Source organism: Cynoglossus semilaevis, chromosome 16, assembly GCF_000523025.1.
Source record: "Cynoglossus semilaevis isolate Cse_v1.0 chromosome 16, Cse_v1.0, whole genome shotgun sequence".
Classification (NCBI taxonomy): domain Eukaryota; kingdom Metazoa; phylum Chordata; class Actinopteri; order Pleuronectiformes; family Cynoglossidae; genus Cynoglossus; species Cynoglossus semilaevis.
The window spans coordinates 3,212,730-3,236,154 of NC_024322.1; the positions used below are offsets into that span (position 1 = coordinate 3,212,730).

Sequence of the window (23,425 nt, forward strand, 5' to 3'; positions counted from 1 at the left end):
GAAGATCATTATATTTCATTACATTTTGTGTAGTGATATGCCATGGAATTGTCTAATCTAAATCTAAACGAATCTAAAATATGTGCTGTGGCCTAAAAACGTTTGGTAATCATTGCTCTACTGAAACCTAAAGAATGTTAAACATATGACCAGAAGGTGTCAGTAATCCAACAGGATGTATAATGACGACACAACAGTGTGAAATTCTGACATATTACTGCTAATTATTAACCAGTAAACGGTAAAAAAAAAAGCACAGCCATCGGAAGGGCATGCATTTTAGGATACATCATCAGTAGTGTATCATGAATTTTAGGATACATCATCAGTAGTGTATCGAGCCTGGTCACTTCAACATGACAAAGGGAGTCAGTGCACTATTGCACACTGTAAAATGGTCACCAGAATTCAATCCAACAAGTAATTCACATTCACTTCATACTTGATTTTTCTGTATGCCACCCTCATTGTTTGAAATATATACCCTTAAACTAATTTCCTGACACAGCAGCGGACAGACTTATTTAGTTGTTTTTTGTGAATATTTGTCAATGGAAATTTCTGGAAACATAAATGTTATTTCCCTTTTTTGAACTATGTTTCAATTGACGTCGACGAGCCAAAAATGTCAAGCTCTTGCTGCGGGGAACGACGAGGACAGACCCCCTCTTTTTCTCCACTCCTGCTCCTCCTATTCGAGCTGCTTTTGTTTTGGTAGCAGCAGGTTGACAGAGCCTGTGTTTGCTACTGCTCAAATTAACCAGAAGCGTTTCGTCCTCACGTTAGCTTTGACAGCTAATTTGGTAACACATCGGTGGTGGCGCAGAAGTTCCCGGATACAACGACAAAAAACAATTTAATATATGAGTTACAATGACCTTTGTTTAAACCCTGGAACGCCGGTAATGAAAGTGTTATAACCGTGTATTCATTTGAGGCGTAGCCCAGTAGGAGCCCCGTCAGAGTCGGAGCAACCTATCCCCGAAGACCGGCGGGTACGTCTGCGATAATGCTCCTCTTTTTGCTGGTGGTGTAACTTGTAGCTGTAAGGACTAGGAGCTGTGAGATTTATGATGGCTTGCACTGGAAGCTAGTTCGTGTATAGCTTTTTTTTAAACAACATGTAAACTAACCCGTCGTTAAAAAGGGGGGAGCTGACTCGTGACCGATATTTGTGCAGGAAGAGTCCGTTTTAACAGCCCCTGCGACCACCGTGAATAAGAAACGCACCGACGGCGAGGAAACATCCGAGGCTACTACCCCCTCTCCTTTAGTCAACTTCTTTTCGTTCGTGCTTTCGGTCCGGGTTCTTTTTACATTTTTTTAAAAAGTTACCCTATTTTTAATCTCGTGACGCCTACATATGCCTGAGTCAACGACTGTGTCTACATCCCGAAGGCGGTGAGGGAAGAGCCGTGGGAGGCAGCGGCAGCTCCAGGCTCACTGACACTAAAGCCGAGGAGAGGCATCGCTGAAATGAGATGAGGCTCAGAAATGGAACTGTGGCCACCGCGATCATATTCTTTACGTCCTTCCTTAGCCTGTCCTGGTACACAGCATGGCAGAATGGCAAAGGTATGTTCAGTTTTTTTGGTATTTATAGTATTTATTAGGACCTTGTTCTGTGCCTCTGTTTGTTCAGGGTTAACGACGAGCCAGCAGCATGTCGCAGGACAGCTGGTAGTTGACATGGGACAATGCGAACCAATCCTGTCTCAATTTTTCTGACGAAAACAGCATTAATGTATTCTCTCGTCAATATTGGAATCGCAGGAACCTCATTATCTGTGATCCAAATGTATTGCACATATGGAGCTGTTGTCAAGCGTTGCTAAAATAGCGTTGCACCACCAAAATAGTTGATAACTGCTTTTGAAGTTGATCGTCAATAATTAGTAGACTGTTATCAATAGATAAAGTTTAGTCGATATACACTGCTGTAGTGGAAGCATGTCCATAGGTTGGACTGCCAGCCATTTTCCCATTTACTGTCTTGTTCAGGTTCTGTAACATTTGTATTATATGGTTAGCTTTTAGTTGTTTTTAATAATTTGTTTACCACTTTTAGTCCATTTTAGCTAGTTTGACCATGGGCCTTTTTTCTGAAAATTTAGATACCTTTTAATAACATGTATAAATAGTAAATGATCTCAGTTACCTTTTTGCAGAACAAAACAAAAAAATTGTTACTAGGTACACAATTTGATTAATTGTGAGCCAACTCTATCTTCTCAATGCCATCAATTCCATTTATCACTGCTAATATTAAATCTTTGTGTTCTATTTATATTATTTGTATAAAGGTGACTATCCCACTGGGATCTACAGTTAGTCTTTTCTTGGCTCTTCTCTTCTCAAGTTTCTGCCTGTCAGTTCAAATAACCCAAATAACAATACTTTATTCTTTGTTTGTTTTGTTTATATTAACTCAACATGATGTCATCTATCATTACTTGCTATAATACCTAAAGCTTTAGTCTAGGGCAGAAGCCACATTTTGTAAGTTCTGTCAAACATCTATGGCCAGGCTCATTACACAATCGTGTTGCCACAGACGGAATGGTCTGAGTCAGTGCACACAGGCCTAGGTTATCATTGGCCTTATCAGCATAGTGTAAATAATTGCAGCTTCTTTAAAGATTTCAAGTGAAGCCTTCATGATGTGATTAGTTTTATAGTTTTACCAGTTCCACAAAGCTTTTTGCTTTGAATTCAGTTAATTCAGTGCCACCACAAGAGCACACACGACACTTTTACATGGTTTGATTAAGGTCTGTGTGCATGTGATAAGTAAGGTTTAGTGAGGTTGTCCCCCTCCACTGTCTGTTAGACAACTGGTTTATAGTTTTACGCTTCAAGAAAGAAGGATCCTTTCATTGTAGTTTCCTCTATCTTCCTCTGTGTTAGCTTAACTTTAGTGTATTTGTCTTTCCATTCCAACATTATTCAGTGAGCTTGTTCAGTCCAAGGTTGACTTTAGGTTGAATAATGAATTAAGAAACTAAATAATTTTTCTTTGACTAAACCAGGTGTATGCTGTAAGGAAAACCTGTCTTGCTCATTTTTTCACTGTCAGCCACTGTGGCCCAGGTACCAACTGACCTAAGGACCCGGGGGTTGGGGTTCCCTGCTCTATATCTTGGCTTCCAACCTATGTTTGTGTTGTTGTTTTTTTTATTTACCTAATGTTGTTTATGCAATTATCATCTACAAGCCACTTCCTGTTTACTGCCCTACAATAACTTTTGAATAATAACTTGGGCCTCTGATTAAATTATATATTCAGAAAAAAAATAAACAAAAGCTCTTTAAACCTATGACATGTCTCATATAACATTCAAATTTCTCTCTTTGATCCCTGAAGTTACTGTAACCACAGACCAGACATAAACAATGGATGTAGTCATCAAAAGTGAAGCCCAGGAATAACAATGGGATTTCATCTGCTATTTTAGGAACATCCTCCTAATTGTAAATGTTGTAAATTAAAAATTTACAATTTTTCCAGCCAATATATTTTAATCATTAAACATGTTACCTTATGTAACATGAATAATTCTTTTATGTAAACTTTTATTTAAATAACATTTTTATGCACAGCTTTCAACTGAAGTAAACAATGTTAACCTTCATCTAGAGCCACTCCCTGGAGACAGGAATCAACAACAGCTTCCTTTGAACAATGGCTAACTCTGAAGATCTCAGATGAGTATTGTCCTTGGGGTTGCCGGATCAGCCTATGTCATGCTTATGGCATGTCCTTATATGCACCAGTGATCTGTTTAATGCTGCTTCTAATGACGTGTTTTATAGTTGTTTTTTTTGACCCCAGTCTTTTTCTCTGGCAGTCTGACCTATCCACAGTCACTATACTGCTGTGACTGAGATTTTGCTAGTCAGCTGTCCAAACAGTCCATATCAATGACTCTCCAGAGTGTTGTGTTGTGTTGTGTATTGTACTCTGTCCTGTATTGTGGAAAGAGACCGAATCTGTGTCTGTTTGAGCCATGTAATTCATTTGAATAGAATAAGAACTGGTACAGCTATAACTAGAAATAACTGTGGGAAACTACGGTTAAAAGACGTACACACACAGAAAAACAGTTAAAAACCCAGAGTTTAGCATCAACACTAGTGTCAAAACTTTTCACCTATAACATAAACTATATCCACCGGTTTAGTCACAGATAAGAGATCACAAAAAATAGTTTAAAGGCTTGTAATAGAAACGTGAATATGGTAGAAAAAGTAGAAAAAAATATGACATGTAATAACTGTGATGAAGTCATAGATGATCAGTGTTTCTCCATCTTTTGAATAAATACTGGTCAATAGGTTAAGGATGATAGCCATTTTACTTTTTAGTTTCTTGAAGAAAGAACTTTTGTGACAAACTTTTGGACTTTTGCTGCACTTCCTGGTTGAGCTTTAGGAGCTTTTATTTTAAGCCCATTTAGCAGCGCTACTGGCTAGTTAACTAAGCACCAATCTCTGTTCCCTGTAGCAAATGGCTTCCTCCTTGCCTTCCGTAGTCCTTCCTCCCTGATTAAGGACAGGCTTTTCTTCCATCACTCTCAACACAATGGGCCAAAAATAGCATCAGGGATTGGGATGAAGTGGGCTGTGGAGAAGACGGATAATTAGCTATAATGTGGGTGTATATAATAAGGACTTGATAATCATGTCTTTTTGGACATTTTAATGTATACGTTCATTAGAATGAGCTATAAGGTATGCTGCATGCCAGTGGAATCCCAAGAGACTTTGGCTAGAGTTCGTAGAAGGGCGGGTGGGCTAAAGGATGGAGAGAAGGGACAGGACTGCTGACACAACACACACATGCGCCCACCACCCATGATCTCAGACAGGTCCTTCTGTGTCTTAACAGGAACCGCCATCCTCGGCATCATTTGTGAGTAACTTTGCATTTGTTGTTGTTTCCTGCCCCATGCTTCTGCGCACTTCCCTAATCCTACAATGCAGTTCATTCATTTCTTCATTCACTAGAATTCCACGACTGCTTACAAACCGCTCTGTGTGCAGTGATGAAACAATCAGATTATTGATTATCCAGTCACATTCTCCTACAGCAAAACTGGTGCTTCTTTGAAGCAGTTTGTGAGTGTGCATTCTTAAAGGCATCTGTATATATATACAATTTTCATTGCTCATGTTCTATTAGTACTACCATTATCTACTGGTAGGTCGCAATCTACTTATGTCCATTTGTCTTTGAACATAGATCTAAGTTTGTCAGATGGTTCTAACATTGCTTTTGAAATAATTTTTAAAAATATCATATTTTCAAAATATCCTGCCAAAAATATTCAACCGAAATCTAACAAAAATAATTCTGTTACTTCACCTCAGCTGCCGAATGAAAGTCTTTAAATATAAAAACCACTGATTTATCATACTAGCCATTAGCTAAATCAATTTAATTTAGTTATTAATGTAATGGTTATTTTTGTAGATGGCTTATGTTTTGGCCAGACATTAGCTAAATTAAATGATTTTGCATAAGGTCAAATGAAGAAAAAGCTTGAGAGTTAAATCTGTTACAAGCCAGCTCTAAAAATACTCCATGTGATGGTCGCAGCAATTTGGACCCTGCGTTGCATATCTTAAACAACTGATTACTGATGACATCCCTCAAAGTGGAGTTTCCAAAAAAAGCACAAAAGCCTTGGCTGATCAAAGCATTTCAGGAGCCAAGTGGAGCCAGAGGAGTGGAAATGAGCAGAGAGGGGCCAAGCCTTTGGCTGATTGCTGTCGGTAGTCAGTGTGGACTGTCAGAGAGAGAGAGAAAGTGTGCTAAAATCACAAGCAAATATTTAGTTCATTACGTTCTCCTCTCTGGGTGTGTTGTGTATTAGTTTCTTGGTATGATACACCCTTTAATGACACCATCATTTCAAGTAAAATGGTTTCAACACCTCACATCATCGACCCTGTCTGACCACAGCGTCATTTTATACAGTTTTTAGAGCAATGATGCAACAGTTCACAGGTAGAAAAAAAGGTTTTAGTTGTCTTTGAGAGAAGAAGTAACTTTTCAGGTTCAGGTGCTGGAGGTATGTGAGTGTGACAGGGCTCTCAGTAAATCTAGTGTCAGCTGAGGCTTGTTAACTATAGCCAAAGGTCACACTGTGTAATCAGTAGTGTGTATGGCTAAAGTGTTTGTCCTGTATAGCTCCTCAGGTTCAGCACCTTCAGGAGAACCGGAGTTCTTCAGAAGAACTCTGGACATTGTCCGTTCCCTGATGTGTTGTACTTCCACTTTTCAAAACATTTGGCTTAACTTTTGGATTACAGCTTTGGGAAAAATCTCAGAAAACAATATCATGTTGGTTTGACTGCAGTGGCTGATGAAATATTTAGACCAGGCTCGAAGGCAATTATTTGGCTTGGTTAGAATGTGTCATGTGTTGTTTTATGGTCAGAGGCCCTCCTGTACAGCCATAAAGGTAAAGGCAAAGTTGTTTTAATGGAAAACGACTAAATGGGATGAAGGTGTTCACTTTTTTTTTAACAGCAAAGAAGTGTTCAGGGAATATCTTTGTCCCACTCATGGATCGACTTGCACTCCCCATCAGGAAAATAGCCTCAAAATCAATAATACTGCTGTCTGTGTGTGTGTGTGTGTGTGTGTGTGTGTGTGTGTGCGTGCGGGGGAGGTGGAGAGGGGCACACCAACACACATTATTTATGTGTGTTGGTGTGCTGGCTTGATTTTTCTGTATTTAAATTTTCTGCATTGTTTAATCCCAGTGAGACCATTTATGCCCCAATGCTTAACTCACATTATCTTGATTGATCTTACTCCTGTCCCACAGCACCACACAGAACAGATCCTCATGTAACCGTGACCTCTGTTACCTCTGTATTTCACTGCAGTGTTTAATCTACCATGACTTTTGGACCTGATGCTGGAACACATATACTGTATATACATTTTCATCCGCCCCTTAAACATGGTGCGATGGCCATTTCTGTTTATCTTCTGTTAATCTCAACTTCACGTGTTGCACCGTCTGCTCTGTATCAGAGATAAACGTGGGGTAAATGCTTTGTGTTTTTGAACGCACGCATCTGCAGAGTAGGCAACCAGGCGGGCAGCAGGTGCACTGCTTCAGGGCCTGATACATGCAATATACAGTGCTGTGAAAAAGTATTTGCCCCCTTCCTGATTTCTGTGTTCTTTGCATATTAATCACACATAAAAAGACGCTGTGTAGTAATGTGGCATTTTGTACCTCAAGACTGTTGCTTATATTGTGCATTAAATTACATATAGATAATAATTATCTCTAAATAACTTGGAAGTGTGTTGTATAAACAGAAATATCAAGATGGTGTGGTGTGATTATGGGAAAATGCTTAATTTGGTCCATATTGAAATCTCTGTTGTCACCGTTATTCACTGAGTTTTGAGTAGATTTGTTTCATATGATGATCTGCAATTGTGATAGTTTCCTTCAAACCTGACCTCTTTAAAACAAAAAAATTATAATAGTTAGGGATAGCAAATATACATTATAATATAACTATAACCCAAACAATTTACAAATAATGAGTAAATAATAGAAAGGTAATACCAGTATTGTATTAAGTATTAAGTACTAAGTATTATTACTAAAAATAAAAGGACCAGGTTATTGGCCTATTACAAACAACAGTCAAATACACAGTGATGGTGCTGGTAGGTCCATTTTGTTTTTTAATCTTTGTAATACATCCTCTGCTGTCATGTGGAGGATGCTGATATGGTGAGACTCCACCTCTCCTGCTTTGGTCTGAGTTCACTTGGTATGTGCTGTTGCTCCCCTGTATCTCTTATCTCCTCCTGTTGCTCCTCCTCTTCTTCTTTTGCTGTCCTTACTTGCACTTGCTTGATTTTAACACCACCACCAGAACCCCCCCTACAAGTTTAGGCATTAGAAAGGCTGGAACAGCACATGCACATATCATTTGGGAAGTAATGCAGTATGTTCTAGAGCAGGGGTGTCCACACTTTTTCGGCGTGGGAATTCCTTTTCAAATGCCCGGGGTAAAGTGATTTACCTACATTGAAAACTATAAGTATATATTTACTACTTTGATTAAATGGCTGTAGTTGTATGGCACAATACTATGGTCCTTACTTTAGCCCTAGTGATTAGCATCTTATAATTAAATCTATCATTTTAAATTTTTTTTTGTTTGTTTCTTTAAATGTAATTGCTCAGGATTTACCGCAGCTCCCTCTGAGATCTACCTTTTGGGCACCCCTGTTCTAGAGCATGTATCGATCTCGAGGCCTGCAGGCCAAATGCGGCCCACCAAGTCATTTTGCTTAAAAAGCATTTAATTCCCTTATAATACTGTAAAGAGTTTTTACCCTGATAAATTAAAAACTCATATTACATAGGGTAATAAGTAAAAATAAATGTATTAAAATGTTATGGAATAGTTACATCTCTACAGTTCAATGGGGAACTGTATTGATGATGTGGCAGTAAAAATGAATTTGACCCCGTCGCTCTAGAATCCAGCAGCTGAAATAATTTAAATGATTAGATTTTATTCCTATCACGTCTTTGATGTTAGTGATTGCAGTCATAATCCAAATAGCAATTGTAATTCAGATTGCACAGCCCTGATTAGAACCAAGGGGAAAAAACATCTTAACCTAATGCGTCTAACCTTGTGGTAAGATGCATTAAGTTTAAATGTCAGATATGACACTTCTATTACACAGATATTCTGGGAAGCACAGCATCACTGTTCTGTTTGATCTTTTCAGGCCCTGAGAAACAGAGAGAAAAGTCAAAGAGTTAGATGAGAATAATGATACCACCCTGGTGTGTTTGATTTATTGAATACTTACACCAACAGCTTGAGGACAGAATGGAAACTTTTATCCTGACTTTGTCGAAACAATCAAATAATTCTGTCATTCTGTTGTTTGGGGTATTTTTTTTTTATATAGAACGATATTCATTTATAGCCATGCACAAGATGTTTAAGTCACGAAAAGTCTGCTTCTGTAGGAAGTTGGTTCCATGAAAAAAGTTACACTCAAACAACAATGTCAACCACAGTTTCCTCTGAACATCTGCTGCTGAAGCATGGGCTGCATTTGTTTCTTTTAGAGCGTGTTACTATAAGCCAGTATGTCAAGCCTTTAGATACAGTAGATAGATAGATGGGTAGATAGAAAGAAAGAAAGAAAGAAAGAATGAACAGGGGGTATTTCAACCTAAATGGGGAACATTTACATCATGCAAGTCTCTGGATCATGCAAGCATGAAGTGCACAAGCCCCTCATCAGCACTTATAAGCCCACACTCAGCAGCATTTATCAGCATGGGAGAGTGAGGTCAAGGACAACGTCAGTGCGTGGGATCTAGAAGAGCTGATGGAGTCACTGATAAACCCCCTCAAATCGGCGAGTTTAGTGTTGAGCGTCAACAAACTGCATTTCAATCTCTCATCCACTTTTGTAAAACATTTAATTCAGGTATATTTTTATTATCACTGTATCACTCCTGTACTGTTTGTTAATATATAGGAGCTTTGCATCAATGCCTACCATTGAGGTGAGCACTGTCCAATATGGACATTAGCTGAAGGTTACCATTTGAACACATGAATATCATTTTTATATTTTTAGTCTTGCTAAATGAGGCGTTCTTCAATAAAACTGTGAGAACTGCTAGGTTGTTGGATTGGAGCGTCTAACAGATTACACATGGCTTTTTGCTGTGTAAAAGTTAATGATGGGATTTTACATGAAGCACCGGATTAATGACCACACAATAAACACACAAACTCTTTTGGGGATTTTAAGGTTTTTAATTTCTCCATGCCTTCAGTGGGAAGTCTGCTACAGCAGTATGACACTTTGTGAAAGCAACTCAGGCACATACTGTATTTGTTGAGCAACTCCATGTAGTGAAATTTATTTTAATGCAGCTCCCATAGAGCTGTAGAACCAGAAATATGCTGCTTATGGGAAACTTTTAGATAACTATGGCCTGTTTAGGTTTCTTCTTCTTCTTTCTTTGGTTGTTCTCTTCAGGCATCACCACAGTGGATCCTCTGACTCCGGCCTCTTGCTTTTACTCCAACTATCTCCATGTTATTCTTTTACAACCTCTACACGTCTCGGAGGTCTTCCTTCAACTGCATCTCTGACATCTTTTGTCTGATATATTCACAATCTGTCCTCAACTCATGTCAACTACTACTACTCACAAGAGACAGACAATAATGAAATTATAGAAAGAGTATGACCTGCATTCACTTCCTGATTCTTACTTCCTGTCAGTTACAACTCAGCAGTAAACTATACTTGTGAATGTGTATTATTATTATTATTATTATTATTATTATATATTTTTTAAAATTCTGGTTACTACTTCCAAAATTTGCAGATGGGATTATGTGTATTTTTTATTTTGTATACACTGGCACCTGCATGCCTGTTACACAGCAACAGCACAAATGTGTTTTAAGTTTATTAATATAAATGAGGTTGTATTTTGAAGTTACGCGGCTTTACTTTTGTTTAAGTTTTTTTTAAGTAAAATATATATGTAGCTAAAGCCTTTTTAGTTTTTGGCTTTTCTATAAAGGGATATTCCATTGCTAAATGTCCAATATATATTCTGCTCCTCATCCCCACTGTGCACCTCATTAATAAATCAAATAAAATGAGAGGCTGACCCAAGGTTGGCACATCGAGGCAAAATATCACAGGAGAGTGGGAGGCAGTGGATTCATGGACATGAGGAGAGGGGAAGAGTAGACAAGATCTATCAAGAACCATATAATAAAAACAGATTGTATCCAAGACCTGAAAATGTGTTTTTTTAATCTACATGATAGGGAAGGTCCAGTATGTCCATGGAAGTAGAGGAAGCAGCAAAGGTTACCAGACACAGAGGAAAAGCCACTTAGCCCTCGCCCCATTGCTTATGGTTCTACAGAGCAGAGGAGGATAATGAGATTGTAGAGATGTACTCCAGACCGGAGCTGGCTCTAATTGTTTAATGCATTTTTCGTAAACATATAATCGAGTGTCTGTATTCCCGCCAAAGAAATTGGCAGTTCAACCCCTTTCTTTGACTTTATTGTGATTTGAAATGTATCGTCAAAGTGACCTTCAAAATATGTGCTGATGAAGTACTTATATACATTTGTAGTTGTAGAGTTGTAGAATAAAACATGACAAGCAGACATGCTACATGTCATGCCAATAATGGCAGATAAATTGACTAAGTGGGTAACATATATTTCCTAAAATAGTTTTATAAAGTTGTTTTTTGTATTAAAACAATAATCGTATTAAAATAAAAATGTTATGTTTTATTTAGAAAAAAAAGAAATAAATAATAATTACACTGGGTAACTAGGGCATTAGGACACTTTACCAGACACACTTCTCAGGTAAAGAGAGTGGCACTTCCCTCCATTAAGGTTTGATGTGCTCCTACAGTTTCACCACCTGATGTGTCCGTGCAGCAGAAACACTAACTGTAAACCACTACATCTACTTCTTGTTTCTGCTTGGTGGTACCGCTGTTCCTCAGCAGTATGATTAAGCTGCCCTTTTTTTTTCATGTTTGGGGCCAGAATGCAACATTATTCAGTCTCTTGGTGAATAACAACAGATTTCTGTTTAAAGAGAGGCAGGGGCAAGAGTTGAAAACAACAGCTCAGTTAAGAAACAGCCACAGAGATGGGACAAAGACAAAGGAAGTGGGGCTTTACCTCCTTTTATTGATGATGTTTTTATTATCTCCAAACATGGTGGGAAAATCCAGTTTTCCATGCTGACTTGTTCCATAAGGTTTCCAATCCACTTTCCGGGCTGATCATCCCCTGCAAATTATTTGCAAGTAGCCTACACAGTTCAGCAAGACTCAGAGGATGTGCCTTTGGGCAGCTCATCTATAAAAGCTAAAAGCTTACTTATAAAAATGTCACAAAGTGAGATAAGAAGCATGACTAACTCGTCAGTTCTTGCTGTTGTGACAAATCTAACAGCGTGATCCCAGACTGCTAACCCACCGATCTGACAGTCATTGTCTCACACCTCAACTTGGTGTCATGATAACAGCCTGGCAGATGTTTTTTTCTGCTCTGAATCTGCTCTTAAATCTCAAAAGTAAAAAATGTTAGGCGTACAGCATTGCATGTCTCCACGTACAGTCGTTACGGACGTTATTAACAAACTACTAGAGGTGGAACTGATCATGAGTCCAGTAATTATGATTAGGAAATAATTTTTAAACTTAATATGCCATTAACTTATTGAATACACATTTTAATAGGTCTGTTTCCAATCCATATGGTTTGCTTTGTTTAATTGGCCTATTGGTTTAGGCATGTACGTGACATGGCCGTGCATGTTTTGTATCTCACCACCTGATTGGATAAACAAAGCTGGTTGTTGACTTGACTACATGCAGAAGGCAAATTATTACTTCAATAATTGGTCATGTATTTCTTTAAATCAAGCTATAATAATTCAAGAGACAATTTTGACGCAACAGAAAAACAACTTAACAGGAAAGAATGAATAGAGAATAAAACCAATTTTAACAGGTGCTATAATCTGTGTGTTGATGAGCCTTCTGGGATTGACACCAGGTCCCCAGTTACTGATTATAACTGTCCACGAGTTTGTTTTTTCCCTCGTCTTTTGTCGCTGAACCACTGTTTTTGCCTTGATTTCTTCTTTCAGAAAAGCTGATAGCCTACCAACGGGAGTTCCATGCATTGAAAGAGCGCCTCCGTGTGGCAGAACACCGGACACTGCAGCGCTCGTCTGAGCTAAACCACATTCTAGAGCAGTTCAGGCGAGCCATTGCTGAAACTAACAACAGCAAAGATGCTTTAACCAACTTTTCAGGTAAGAACATGTGAAGATATAATGAACTTCTGTTTGTTTTTTCCACTGTTAAACCTGTTTCCTGAACTGTATTTGAAACTAAAATAATTTGGTTTCACCGATATTGATTGGCTTATGAATAATAGAAATACAGACTCTGATACTAAAAGATGTTTTATTTTGAAAATGTATTGATCCTTGGAAGCTCAGTACCTTGCTACTGGTCTGTAGTATAGGTGGTACTGGTTGACCAGTCCTTGGAACAAAAAAGGTCGGGGACCACTGGTATAGATGTAACTACTCCATAACAGACTAATACATGTTTCTACAATTGATTATTATTTGATTGATTAAAAAAACGTTTAATTTCTCAGGTTAAGAACCTCTGCTGCATGGACTTTCCTAATTTTTTTTTAAGCTCCTGCGGGCCTCACAAAACGGCTTGGCAGGCCGCATTTGGCCCCCGGGCCTTGAGTTTGACACGTATGCAATATAGACAACCAACATGCGCTCTCCAGTTCAGTTCCAGTTCTTGGAAACGACATTGATTGCTAAAGATTTGAGGGTTTTTGCATAACAACCTCCCTCTTTTTGTCAAAGTCAGCATTTTGCACATGCTTTGCTCCATCATTGTCACCATTGGATGTGTCACATTATTTTTCTTGTGTAATTCAATTTGATTTTATTCATAAAATATTTTCATGAGAGATACTTTTTGGCTTTTAGCTCTATAATTTTTTTTCTCAAGAATTCTTTGCCCACCATGAGATATTTGAAGTTTTTTTTTTCCAATTATCAAATGTAAACAAGGGAGTTTTATGCTTATGTTGTTCAAAAACACTGTCTTCTAATTAATTAATAACAGGCGATGAGTCGACCCATGTACATTATTTAAAGTAATATTCAGGAATATTTGCTTATTTAATAGTGGATTTGAAACATACTTATTCCGATGTGTATTGAATTATGTATTGGTATATTTTTCTAACAGTAATCTTAAAACAATGTCATAATCTTAATAATTGCCCGCTTAATCACGAGGTAATCAGAGATTCCCAACCCTAATGTCATTTATTTTAACTTTGTTTGTAGATGAGACCCAGAAACTACTGAAGGAGCTGGCAAACAGGAAACAGCTCCAGGTGCCAAATATCTACCATCACATGCCTCACCTGCTTAACAATGAGGGCAGTCTGCACCCTGCTGTGCAGGTCGGTCTCGGCCGCACAGGAGGTAAGAGTCTTTTACACCCCTGATTAATGCATCTTTTTGGTAGATTTCTTTTTGCTGATCTACTACTAACAACAAGGTCAAACTCTCCTGAGATGTTCATGACACTAGGAACACAATCAGGTCTTAACAAGTTTTCAGGTGGGGATACGTTGACAACAAGTATCCCCCCTGGACTCAGCTTTGCAATAATATCATCCTGTGGAACATTTGCATGTGAAGATAATTACGGAGCTCGTGTATTATCTAGCATTCCCCCCAGCTCATTTATCTACTTTATCGAGCATCTCCATCTTCTGCCTCTGTTTGTCTATATTTCCCACTGTTATCTCAAAAGTTTATGCGTTCTGAATTTTTTAAATTTTATTTTAGATTTTTACAAGGCTTCATTTTGCAGCATTTTTAAGCTAAAATGTGCAGCTCCTTGTACCGTTCTACTCCATGCTAGCTGTTGCTTTAGCTACGTCTGCTTCATATGCAGTCAGTATGGCTTCTTCATGATGCCAAACGTACCCTCCTGCAGATATTTTGTCTGAGCAAGTACTGCAAATTTTAACAGCTTGTTGTCCAACATGGTAAAACCTAGTATAGTGTTGAGTGTTTTCATTTCCTGAAGTACAGGATTACGACATGAGAGAAATGGCAGCTGGTCAGTAAATTGGTCCATACATTGGCTTAAATTACAATGTCTCAAAGATCAAATTGAACCCATGTTCAATCATCTAAATCTTCATGGCCAGCTTTGCTGATGACCTTTAACCCCTGGTACTGACAAGTATGTTTTATGCTACTTTTTTTTATTTAATTCACTGTTTCAGTGCAACGTTTTAGCTGGAAATGTTAACTTTTAGCCAATTTTCTGTTCCTTCTAGATGTGGCATTTCCTATACAACTGCAACCTCAGCTCCATCTGGATTATTCCTCTGTTTTTGTCCAAGTTTGAACTATATTGTGGCTAATCTTTACAATTTTGTGGCTAATCGGTTGCCTTTGTTTTTTTTTTTTTTGTTGCCGTACCTCAACACAAAAGTTGGAACTCGACCTGCATACATTTAGACGTCAGTTTAAACCTAGACATACACCCGTTTTAACCAGTCCTGTCAGAAGGATGAATGTTGATACTGTGGCTTCTGTGTGACCGGTGCAGGTACATCTGTCAGACGTTGTCGCTGTGGCAGACATGATAATGGTGACAGAAAGGACAGAACCACTAAGGCGGTGTTTCCTCATTCCTTACGACAGTGAGAGAGGAAAGAAACACCGCAGACAAATTAGAGGAAAAGAAGCACAAACACCATCTGCATACAAATAAGACTTTCTTGTCCGTGGCCCACAGTCAGTTTTATCAGGTTCTCTCTGAGCTGTTGGCTTCCAGTGTCTCTGTTTATTACTCTCACGCCTTTAGGACTCTTTTTGTTGTTTTGTTTTTTAGAGAATGTTTAACCACTGATAATGCAAAGTTTGTTGCCGCCTAATGCTCCGTTTCCACCACTTTCCTTACTTTGAGAATTGTGCTGACTGTGTGCACTGCTTAGCTAAAAAGTAAGACTCTTAGGAAGTGGTAGCATACGATAACTGCTGCAGGAGCGCTTCGTTTAGATTCTTATTTGTCCATTCATCAGGTAAAAGCTGCGGAGGATGTTTTGCTCAGTTGCTGCCTGTACATGCCACCTGACATACATTTCCTCAAGGTCCCGACATTAGCTGTAATCTTCTAGTTTTTCCTTCTTTCCCTCTTATTTTTCTGCTGGTCTAAACATATCTGACTCAGAGATATGTATAGAAGAGAAATTAGGACATTATTCCACTTTAAACCGAAGAGGAATATGGAGAACAAACAAGTGTGAATCGGTAGAAACCAGCGCCTGAATGAATCCTCTTTCATAGAGAAATCAAAAAGAGCATTATTTGCTGTGGTCGTCTTTGTTTCCAGACACATGGCCTTCAGCTTTTCCTTCCATTTTTGTGCCCTTTTTGCACAGTCGCTACTTTGTTTTAGCCAAATTCATTTGTCTGAGCCTTTTGGAGGCGTGGCAGATCTATTATATATATATATATATATATTTTGCAAAGCATTGCAAATCAGTTTTGCGACTCCTTCTTACTGTGACGATAGTAAACATGTTTGTGCTCTGCTATGCAGCAGCTTCTGCTTCTTTTGTCTTTGCCAAAAACCTCACATGACTATTAACACTTGTTTAGGACCGTGAACTCCCGCAGGTTCATGTGTGCTCTGGTAGTCACTGCCTGTGCAATGATAAAAATATCCTCTCACAGCATCTGCAAGGCCGTAGGTGTCTGTAGACCAATACCAGTACCTTTTTTTTTAGTCTCACTTTTTGAGACCAATACCTGACAGTACCTTTTTTTTTAGTCTCACTTTTTGGCATGGGTTGCAATATAGAAATGTTTGAGTTATACTGAAATATCTGTTTCAGTGGCAGAAGGACAAGAGCTCATTTTCAAACACAGACTGCAGTGGATTTCTCAAAAAAGCTGTGTGTGGTGGCAAATCAACCACAGATGCACTTTGACTAATGATCAGACATGATGACCGCATCCTGTTGATATTGCACTTGGGTTTATTTAGTCATTGTCTAAATGCGAGACCACTGTCTACAGCATATCCACCACTCAGCGGGTATTGCTATTAAAAACCCAATCCCTATAATAGTCCTCTCTCTGTAATTGCAAGTAAGTTGATGCTGGTCGTGAATTTGGAAGGACAGTTGATGAGGACTGTCACTGGTCATTGATCATCATGGTACAGATGGAAATGATTGAACCCAACGCTTGAGTAACGAGATGTTATAAATGTATTGTTTTTTACCTGCCTGATAAAACCAATGTCAGGCTTGGTTTAAATGGATTTCACTAGTGCAAGGTCAGGCAGTACAGGGACCAGTGTGTAATACCCTGAGGATTCTGGGAATTGCCCTTGATGTTAGCATTATGGTGACTTTCAGTGGCTACCAGGATATTGGTAAGTCATTTTTGCATCAATAATCAATGTGTTCCAGTCCCTTAACACTAAACAAATGAAATGCATTGATGAGTTACAGGTAAACAAAGCATTATACTCTTAGCAATACACTTCTTAAAAGGAAGCATTAAGAATACTTTTCTAGATGTTATAAACATATACTGCTGTATATTCATTTGCATTCACACAGATATACTGTAGTGCAGCAGTTGGAAATAAATCACACTTTCAAATCGTATCCCAAAGATTTAGCAGAGCATTTATTTAATTTTGCGCTGTAGAGACGGCAAAGAGAACTAAAGGGCAATTCCCAACATGTGATTAGGTTTTTTTTTCCTCAAAATGCTCCAAGGATGCACTTGAAACATATTTAAGAAAGACCTTTCACAGGCCATGGTCAAGTGGTCTAGGTTTTGTAATATTTTATTTGAATAATTCTAGCTCTGGATTTTACTCCTATCTGAACTGTGCTGTGCACACACAGTGTAAATAAAACTGGTGTCCATTAGCTCCAACCCAGCTCCATTTGATATGTGCCGTGTGGAGCTGTACCTGCTGACATTGAGTTAGAGGACAGAGAGTTGGCCTTATTACAGAGGCTGATGCATGTAAATAAAGACAAACGACACCGGGTTCTCACCTTCACTACTAAATGATAATTTACAGTCAGGTAATCTGAGAATTCTTTTTTTTTTTTACGTCAGACATTTGTTTTTTTCTGCCCAGCAGCTCCTTAAAGGATCTCAGGTTCCTTTTGACTGCTTTAAAACACTCAAGCCATTCACCAATATCCTTTTCCTTGGTTTCTTTGTGCTGCAAGAAAGAAAGTAAAAAGAGTCAACAAAAAGAAAAAAAACAGGACCTTAACTTGAACCAGCAGTGTGTTTGTCCTCTTTCATACCTCATCCATTTGACTGTTTACAATCTCAGGAAGTTCAGGGATTAACGCTGAGGACAGCAGGACAAAGAAATCCATGAGTTTGACACTTTCTAAGCAGACGGACTGCGACAGAAGTGAGCAGACAGCCCTGAGTGGTTTCTGCATTCATGGCACAATGTCGTCATGTTGGATGAGATGTGTGTCTTAGAATTGTGTCTCAAAACATTTGATTTGCAGCAGTTTGTTGAATGGAGCTCATCTCATCTCACCATTTTAATTGGTGGCTTATTTTCTGCTCACAAGACGCTTAGCTGAGAGATCTTGTACTAACTACACGAATATCGTGTTTGAGAGAAAGACAAACACAACACGAAAATGGTAAATATGGGCTGTATTGTTTTTAAATCTTCACAGAGTTCCACAGGTTGTTCATCCTTTATTCCTGTTCAACTGAATTCCGTTCACTCATGTCGGTTTATATCACGGACTTTTGTGCTTGTGCAGTGATGCAAATCTTACTGTTCCAGTTTTGGACACAACTTTGAATATGGGTCATTGTTGGCTAAAGTAATAGACAGGCTTCAAGTGTGACTCTGACAATGTATTGGTTTTTTTAAAGTAGAAACATATTTTTGAAAACCTGACAACGTTATCACACCACATTACAAACATGTTTTCAACCATTATTTTTAATAACATGGGTTGTTGTCTTAACACCAGTGTTATTTGTGTACTTGTATTGTATCCCTGTGTCCCGGGTTCTGTTCAGTTGTTTGATTTTATTGATGTCATTTCTAGCCCTGACACCAACCTTGACCTCAAACGTGTGTCCAGCAGGACAAACAGCTGGACGTATTCTGTAGGACACAGAGAGCTCACAGACACAGATGAACACTAGCTCCTTTTATTTTCATGGAATGTCAAATCAGATCCGTCCACCAGTCCAGTTTTTTCTTTTCCTCTTCAGAAGATGAAAGGATGACAAAGTGAAGCGGGCAGGCCCATGAAGGGAACACGGGGAGGGGCAGTGGTGCAGTTGCTCCTGCTCCCGCTGCCCTCATACATGCATTATCCATCATTCACCGTCTGCGGCTGCCTCCCTTATTCTGTCACTCTCCATCTCCTCTTCTTCCTCCCACACTTTCCTTTCATCCTCGACCTACTTTCCCTGCAGCGGCGGTGGTGGTGGTGGGTGTCGCTATACGAGATGTAGCTCAATGTGAGGAACACAAAACAGAAGTGGGACAGATTCTCCACGCTGCACGGATCACTCCAGGAGCTTACACACACACATTCTCTCTCTCTCTCTCTCCCCCTCTTTCTGTTTTTCTCTTTTTCACCCGATGCTGCTGCTCGCTCAACCTGCACCTCAAGTTTGTTTTCTGCCTTAGTCAAGGCCCCTTGTGCCTCCACATCCTTTCAGTCAGCACTATTCCCCTTTAAAGCTGCATACACACACACACACACACACACACACACACACACTCACAGAGAGATTCTCTCATTAGCTTTACTCCATGTGTTTCACTATCATTACTTACTTTCCCCTATAGGGTGGGTTGTTTCTAACTTTCCCAAGGACAGAAAACAAAACTCAGTAAACCTATAGTAGTGGAAGTAAACTTGAGAAAAGCAAGAAAACAAGCTAACAGGCAATTTCATGCTGCTGTCTGGACTTTCTTCCTTATCGAGAAGGAAACGCAGACTGACTGCCAAAAAGCTGTTCTGTTCCTTCTCACATTTGTGTTTCTCAGTTCTTTATGTGCTGCCTTTCTCTTTCCGTCCCACTCTTTTCTGGTGAAAGTCATTCTTGTGTTGGCCAGCTCACAAATCAACTGGGCTGCTGTTGGTACAAGTGTATTGTACTTCCTCATCCTCGCATAGCATAGAAGAAGAGCTGTCTGTTCGGCTCCTCCAAGGCTCATACAATAGCGATAAGGCGATGACAATGGACGCTCTCTTTTCCTCTAACAAGCGTTTTCTTAGTGCCACAGTTATCGACAGCTGAAGATCAGCTGAATGCTACGTTTGCTCTGCGGTCCAGGCGATTTGACATATTCGACAGATTTGAATGAAATCGCATTTATAGTCGTATAAAGCTGTAATGTAGGTTCCCTATTTTAGAATCCTAATCTTGAATCTGATGGGGATTTTCACATTTAAATGTTATTTATTTATTTTTCAATTTTATTGTTGTGTGTGGAATATTTTAAAAATGTTCGGAAACATTGATTGAAAAAGCCTGTATATAATTAACATTATCATTTGTAATCTGATTGATTTGATGCAGTTTAATATGAACGTATGTGTCTAAATGTATCTACAACCAACTGAAAATGTTATCTAGAAAAATTAAAAATAGCTTCAGCCCTAAAGCTATGGTTTGTGAATAATCGCTAATGGTTATCCCAGAATTTGCACAAACAACTCGTAGTTACCAATAGTTACTTAGACTACTAGAAATTACTAACATGAAGCCATAAAATGTGACATGAATCTAATTTCAGTGTGAAAAGGTAAAGTGTATCTGTAGATGATGATGTGTTTTAGCCCAGAAGTAGCTAAAATTAGAGAAGAAATGACCAAAACAGTTGAAGACTGTCCTCGGTATGCTGTTCCAGGAGAGATTGGTTTGTGCAGCCTGTATTGAACGCTCTACATTCTGTGACAGCAGCACCAATCATAATGAGTGAGGTAGTTGTATAACATCGTTCCACAGTATTTCCTTGAAAACACCAGCACTCAGGCCTTTAAACCCAGCCTCTCACTGCTCTCTGTCGGTCAGTAAATCTCTGCTTTTGTCTTGCGTAACTTTGGTGACCAGCAACAGACTATTTGGTTTTGGTTCCACTTGAATAAATATCCGACCCTTTTATCTCCTTCCTAGTTACAATGGTGATGGGAATTCCCACAGTGAAGAGGAAGGTGAAGTCATATCTGTCAGAGACGCTGCATTCGCTTATAGATAAGCTGTCAGCGGAGGAGAAGCTCGACTGTGTCATTATCGTCTATATCGGAGAGGTGAGATCTCAGCGACGACAGTATGAGTCATAGCATCATGCTGGTTCAAAACATGAAGAAAAGTTTCACCTTTTGTGTCTAACCTGTGTATCTCCACAGACTGATCTGGACTATGTTCACATCGTTGTTGCTGGACTGGAGAAAGAGTGAGTGTACTGTACTGTACAGCAAGAACACATATTTAAGACAGGCTGACTGGTTGGTCAGTGAAATGCCTTGTGCCTGGAGTAAAATGTTCATGTGCATTCACACCTTATATATTTTGCCTTTGGAGAACAAGTTTATTATTTATTTTACTTTAGGATTTTGCTCCAGAAGTGACCAGACCCTAATCCCTGTTTTTGATTGTGTTTCGATAAGTGACTGAGAAAAATAAATCTATGAATTCACGTCACTGCACTGACATGATTCATGAACCTCTCCCCTCAGGTTTTCAACAGAGCTGGGCTCAGGTCTGCTGGAGGTGATCTCTCCACCTAGTGCCTATTACCCTGAACTCCACAACCTGAAGGAGACTTTTGGAGACTCCAAAGAGAGAGTCAAGTAAGTGTTGTCTCACTTCTGCCTTAGCAGATATTTAAGGTATTTAAATGCTTTGTTGTCATTATGATGTTGCCTTTGTTAAGAATGAAATTCAGGGAAAACTAGAAGGATGAGTCAGTGGGGACTGGAGGTGTGAATAAACAAGCCTTTACAGAGGCTGCCTGCGTACTTAATATTCCACTGGCATCCTTCAAAGTCAGATCAAGGTCATCGGCAAAGGCGGCCTCTATCTCTGCCTCTCCGCTGTGCCCACTCTGATTATCTTCTGTGCTGTAGCTTTGCTGGCTAACCACTAGCCTCATTAGAAATGTGTTCAAGGAACACGTTGTGCTGACTACCTGCACTACCTGCTTAGGTAATTGTACCTGGGCCTTTTAGACCCAGAGGACTATGGTATTATCATTTTTGTGTGGTGTGCGGGCGTGTTTGAACACATATTACTCTGGGCTGTAAATACCTTGTTAAGAGCACACATACTCAGTGGTGACGTTTGATTCGTTCTCTCCTTAGTGCTGCAACCGCTGCAGCAGTGGAACTCTGATGAACGATGATGTCAACTGAAACATTAGTCGTTCTTTGTGTCTTTGTTGGCGTGTGTGTGTAGGTGATTTTGCCTCTTGTGAAATCCTTGTTTTCACACCTGTCTTCTGAAGGCGTCGAGAACACCTGCAGCAGTGAGTCAGTCGGAAGCACAGACTCGGAGAATGTGATTGGCAGCTTCCGTCTGTAACCATGTCATTTAGCATTCATCACACTGGTTAGATGTGCGATTTGAGGTCCTTTTCAGCAGAACATGGTTAATGAATTCAAATTCAACGAGATCCAGATTGTGAAATTTGGCCTACGGCGTAGACACAACAGGCCCGCTGTGCATTCTGGGGAAATTTGGATAGTTGCCTGTGTGTAGCCTGTACGTGTCCAGGCAAACCTGAGGTGCAATTTGTGACTGTGTTTGTCAATCTGATGAATTGGGACACATTTTTCAGCAACTGGAGTTTGGATTGATGTTTTCTAGACGACTACAGCAGTTCCTTGGTTGCTGGAATAGCTACATCAGTTAAAATCCAAGCACAGTCAAATGATGCTTGTGTAAGCCGCAGCATAAACTTAGACATGGATCCAGATCTGGTCTGTCTGGAATTTGATGTTTATAATATTAATATACCAAACCTGTTCTCTTGTCTGTTCAGATGGAGAACTAAGCAGAATCTGGACTACTCCTTCCTCATGATGTATGCTGTGAACAAAGGTGTTTACTACGTCCAGGTTAGTCTTTAAAATATGTAATTTTATCCGCATCCATACCATCTTGTTCTGTTTTTCCTCAGAAGTCATCTTATATAACCTGATACACGGCTAAACCCTGACTGTTTCTTTCTGCCCTCCGGCTCCTCGGCTCTAATCCTTGTGCTCCTCAATCTGTCAATTATATTATGTTATGCTCTCAACTGCTGTAAAATACAAACACGAACCATTTGTGCTTTACTATAACTGCCTTTTTTTAAAATCTTCCATCTGTGTGTCAATTTGTTTTTGCTCTCAACTGGAGTCAAGAGGTATTGGCTCTCAGACCGTGGATTAGTTTAGTTCCCTGGCAGCGCTCTGTAGTCCTGTGTAGTCTCGTCCTCATGTAAACTTTACAGGAAACTTGAGTTGAGTTGAATGTGTAAGTAACACTTTGTTCTTGCCCACTTTCCGCTCTTGTAGCTGGAGGACGACATCGTGGCCAAACCCAACTACTTTGCCACCATGAAGAACTTTGCTCTGCAGCTGTCGTCAGAGGACTGGATGATCCTGGAGTTCTCCCAGTTGGGCTTCATTGGTACGATCCATCAGTGCCTTTATATACAAATTTACACAAAAACAGACAGACTCCAAAATGACATTC

General features: G+C 39.3%; 1 protein-coding gene across 3 annotated transcripts in view; it reads left to right on the plus strand.

Moving 5' to 3' along the window:
• Nucleotides 1-360: 360 nt before the first annotated feature.
• Nucleotides 361-23,425, plus strand: part of mgat4a (alpha-1,3-mannosyl-glycoprotein 4-beta-N-acetylglucosaminyltransferase A) — a 30,736-nt gene continuing 7,671 nt past the window's right edge. The window contains exons 1-9 of one of the 3 annotated variants that reach the window (XM_025064086.1): nt 361-1,575; nt 3,638-4,912; nt 12,734-12,901; nt 13,973-14,113; nt 20,861-20,994; nt 21,094-21,140; nt 21,424-21,537; nt 22,728-22,803; nt 23,245-23,359. In XM_025064086.1, the coding sequence (XP_024919854.1) occupies nt 14,044-14,113; nt 20,861-20,994; nt 21,094-21,140; nt 21,424-21,537; nt 22,728-22,803; nt 23,245-23,359 (556 nt within the window). In that variant the 5' untranslated portion in view covers nt 361-1,575; nt 3,638-4,912; nt 12,734-12,901; nt 13,973-14,043. The remainder of the gene's footprint in view (nt 1,576-3,637; nt 4,913-12,733; nt 12,902-13,972; nt 14,114-20,860; nt 20,995-21,093; nt 21,141-21,423; nt 21,538-22,727; nt 22,804-23,244; nt 23,360-23,425) is intronic. The other 2 variants (XM_025064087.1, XM_025064085.1) reach the window with 2 other exon arrangements.